The sequence below is a fragment of the Chinchilla lanigera genome, unplaced genomic scaffold (assembly GCF_000276665.1).
Source record: "Chinchilla lanigera isolate Chin_1 unplaced genomic scaffold, ChiLan1.0 scaffold00064, whole genome shotgun sequence".
Classification (NCBI taxonomy): domain Eukaryota; kingdom Metazoa; phylum Chordata; class Mammalia; order Rodentia; family Chinchillidae; genus Chinchilla; species Chinchilla lanigera.
In genome coordinates this window covers 4304776-4308747 of record NW_004955465.1, presented here as the reverse complement: position 1 = coordinate 4308747, position 3972 = coordinate 4304776, and the positions used below count along the sequence as shown (strand labels likewise).

General features: G+C 38.1%; 1 protein-coding gene across 1 annotated transcript in view; it reads right to left on the bottom strand.

Annotated features, from left to right (window-relative positions):
• The window catches only part of Ofcc1 (orofacial cleft 1 candidate 1), a 310574-nt gene extending 306933 nt beyond the window's left edge, over positions 1-3641 (bottom strand). The window contains exon 1 of the mRNA XM_013521801.1: positions 3580-3641. Within this exon, the coding sequence (XP_013377255.1) occupies positions 3580-3591 (12 nt within the window). The 5' untranslated portion in view covers positions 3592-3641. The remainder of the gene's footprint in view (positions 1-3579) is intronic.
• Positions 3642-3972: the final 331 nt, after the last annotated feature.

The following is a 3972-nucleotide window of genomic DNA, read 5'->3' as shown; positions in this document are numbered from 1 at the left end:
CCACCCTCTTCTCAATTTAGATTCTCTCTTTCCTGATGAGATTTTATCTGTAGCTCACAGAACATAATCTTTCACTCATATTTTACATCCATTCATTTATTACCAGCTCTGTTAGTGCATTTATGTAAATGGTATCATTTTAATAAGTTTACATGAACTTATTAAATAATCTATATCATATTGCAAAAATTAAATTACAGAAACCAAATTTAGTCACCAGCATCTTCCTGCTTCTCACTGATGTGTATTCAGTTTTAAAGATAAGCAAAATATCTAGAAATCTGAACTAAATCTACTATGGATATGCCCTGTGGCTTTTCTCCATCATGTTTCTATTTAGTTGATATAATAATGCAAAGTAACTCTCTAAATCAAATCCAAGTAAGCAGTTTCTCATATCATATTTTTAAGCTTTTTTATTGTCATATGAACAAATAAGAAATACTTTCATAAATTTTTAACTGGACCCCTCTTAGGGTAATTACAAACACTATTGTACAGAGTATCTCCAAAACTGATTCATCTTGTATAACTGAAGGAGAATACATTTCTTTTATGTATGTGTTTACATTGTGATAAATCAGCTTTTTAACAAGTTTTGGAAAGTCATCTTATCAAATGTATTACACAGTGTGTAATACACTGTGAAGAAAGCAGTACTTTGTGATATAAACCAAGGGGAAAAAAGAACAAAAATGCCTGAAATTTTAAAAAATCAACAGTGTTTCCAATGTTTTCCTTTTCATTAAAAGCAGCAAATATCCTCTGACGCTGACACTCTCGAGCTGAAAGGAAATCTGCGAGAGAGTAGAAAACACAAGCAACAACAAACTCATTTATAACCAGTGACAACCCAAACCCATGAAGTTTTTAAAAGAATGTGATTGTTGTCAGAAGGAATCGGGTCCCACGGCGCTGCTGTTCAGCTCTGGTTGCACTCAAAGCCGTGGCTGAGGGGCGAGGGGGAGTCTCTCCAAGGCTGGTGGGCACAGACCAGCACGAAAGCGAATTCTGCATACTGTACGGATCATCGCTCAGTTCAGGGCAGTCAGATTGCATCTGGGATCAACCGATTGTGCTTCATGAAACCGTCAGTCCTCATTTGTGTCTTGCTGTTTTCTTCTGTCCAGCTGTAAACAAGGCCGGCTCGAGCTGTCTCCCTCCTCTTATCTGCTCAGGCAGATCACATACTCAAACCTCATCAGCGGCCGCGGAGCTCAAGTTAAAGTTCTTGCTCACAAACAACATTTCCAGTGCACACTGGGAGGTCACAAAGAAGCAACTCTGGAGTGACAGCATTCCACTCCCTGTTTGGAAACGCAGACTTTAGATTCCTACACATACTGGCATGGCGTGTCTCTTCTGTGAAATGAAATTAGGTGTTCCTAATACGGAAAACTTGTTGTTGTTGTTGTTTTCGGCAGACTAGCTCAGCAGATTCATCTTGTTGGGAGGGCAGGGGTGGTGGTGATCACTTTGTTGTTTTACTGCTCTGGGGCTTTGCTTGGATCAGCCAAAAAAAAAAAAAAAAAAAGACATGGATAGAAATACTGTCAATCTGGTCCAACTCCAGGAAGCTAATCATGCCTGAATCGCTCGGAGGAGCGTAATGATGGCGAACAGGAGCAGGTACTTTGGCTTCTGTTCCCATCCACCTTGGCCACACTGTCGCCTTCACAACCAAGCAGGATAGGGCTGTGAAGATGCATCCGGTCAATAATAAAAGAGAGGGGCCATAATGGAAGCCCCTTTCCTTGGCAAGAGGTACAGAGGTAATATTTAGTATTCACTACGTTGAATTCTCCAAGCCAGCTGGCGTGTCCCTGTTTAGACTTTCATTTATGCAGCTTGAGCTGGAACCTTTTTGTTCTCCCGGCCTATTACTTTGTCGATTTAAGGGGTAACAGCCAAAGTGAAACAGCTTGCAATTTGCACCTGTCTGCTCCAACCATTCCACGTTAGATTACTGGAGAGCAACCCCTCCACTGTTTCATGAAGACAAGACTGGGGAGGGGTGAATGCAGTTTTGTTGGGCAAGGGTTATAGAATATTTCTAATGTTTTTTATTCATTTCTAACTGACCTGATAATCCTGCCTATTTTCGTGTTTTGGAGTCCCTGGAGTAAAAGAGTATAATTCAAAAAACATACAGTTGGGCATTCTTTAAATAAATGGTTAAATGTCATGTAACTAAGAACTGAATTAATATTCAGCCTGAGTTGCTTCAGATGAAAAAAAATTGTAATTGTAAATTATATCCAAGCTGTCATAAGTGCAAAACATCTACAGAGACTTTTACTTGTAAAATGGACAATGAAAGAAAGTGCATTAAGAAAGTACATTTTAGGCATATTTCAAAAATAGTAGTAGTTTTGGAAATGATATCAAATGCTTGAACATAAACTCCTAGTTTTCTGCCTATATAGCCTTCAAAAAATTAATTTATGGGGGTTAAAATAAAAAGTCTAATATATAAACTTCAAATTTATACCTAGAAACACATAGATATATTTATCCAACCATCATTGTGACTCATGGAATGGATTCTCCACCACTGCAAAAATGTGAGCACCTGCTCTTCACCTCCACCTTTTTTTTTTTTCTAAAGCTTTCTGTATCCACCTTATCTGACTACTCCAGGAATCATATCCACGGGTTACTATCTATTTTAAAAGAATTTAAATAAAACTCACTAAGATGAAAGAACATTAATCATGTCTGATAATATTCCCCACACATTATTTGTGTTCAAAAAAATCATCATAAAGGCACTTGAATAATTAAGCACAATAGTCCTGAAGATGATTCAAGATTTATTAAGATAAAATAAAACAAAAAACAAAACTGTGTTCAGCAAAGATCCATGCTACATTTTGATTCTAAAAATCTCCTTCTTTGGCATGTCCTGTTGAAATAATAACTGATATGATGTGGGTTAAGTGAAGTTGAGGCGGCCGCAAATGCATCTCACTAGCAATGAATATAATTGAATATAGTTGTTGCCCACGTCTTGCCTGACAGATAACATTCCAGCTCGCTTGGCGATGACCCCTTCAGCACGGCTTTAGGAGCTTGGCCACCACTGCCGAGCCTGGTTAGGTCAAGGGTTGAGCCATATGTAATTCAGAACAGAGGAGGTCCCACGTTCACGCCACAAAAACAATTACACTACTTATTTCACTCTAGCCCTTGCCCAAAACTCACAAGCCTCATGGTTTCAGCGCAGTCAATCTAATTCTGCCCCTGGGCGATAAGCCACATGAAAATATGTGGTGCTGTGTTTATAAATCTAATCAAAAATAGAAACAGCGACGGGCACAATGAGGTCCTACTATGGATCATGGGAATCCTTAGAAATTCTGAAGGCACTTTTGTTTAACTTCTACAGACTCTCTTTAGCGCCTACATTATTTGCTGCACTCATTAATCATCCTCTTTACCCAGGAGTGCTACAAAGGAGGCTAAATTTCTACTCACTTCTATACTTTCTGTCCATGGATAATATTATGAAAAATAAAGCTTAAAAGGCTGCTTTTAAAAGAAAATATCAAAGAGGGGCTACTGTTCTATCAATCTTACCTCTCCATCCATGTTCTCAGCTCCTTGCCCTTGGCGATGCACAGATTTAAATCAAGTTCCTCTAAAAAAGAAAAATAATACACTAGAATAAATTGGCCCATCCATAGATATATGAAGCCATTTGGGGTTGGAGAGCTATGATGCTACTTAATGGACTTGAAAATTCTAAGTACAAAGTCAACAAGATTTAATTTGATGTCTTACTTTTCTTGTTTTTGCTTTTGTTTAGCCAGACTCCGAAAAAACTGAGCCTATAAAACATTTTCAAAATGTTCTACACAAGCAGTCTCTACAAAACCTCAGACTTGATTCAGATAACCAAAATTTCCTATTTTACCCAAAAGAGGGCAAATTCAGAGTACTCTGAAGTTATTATGACAACTTGCTGCTGTA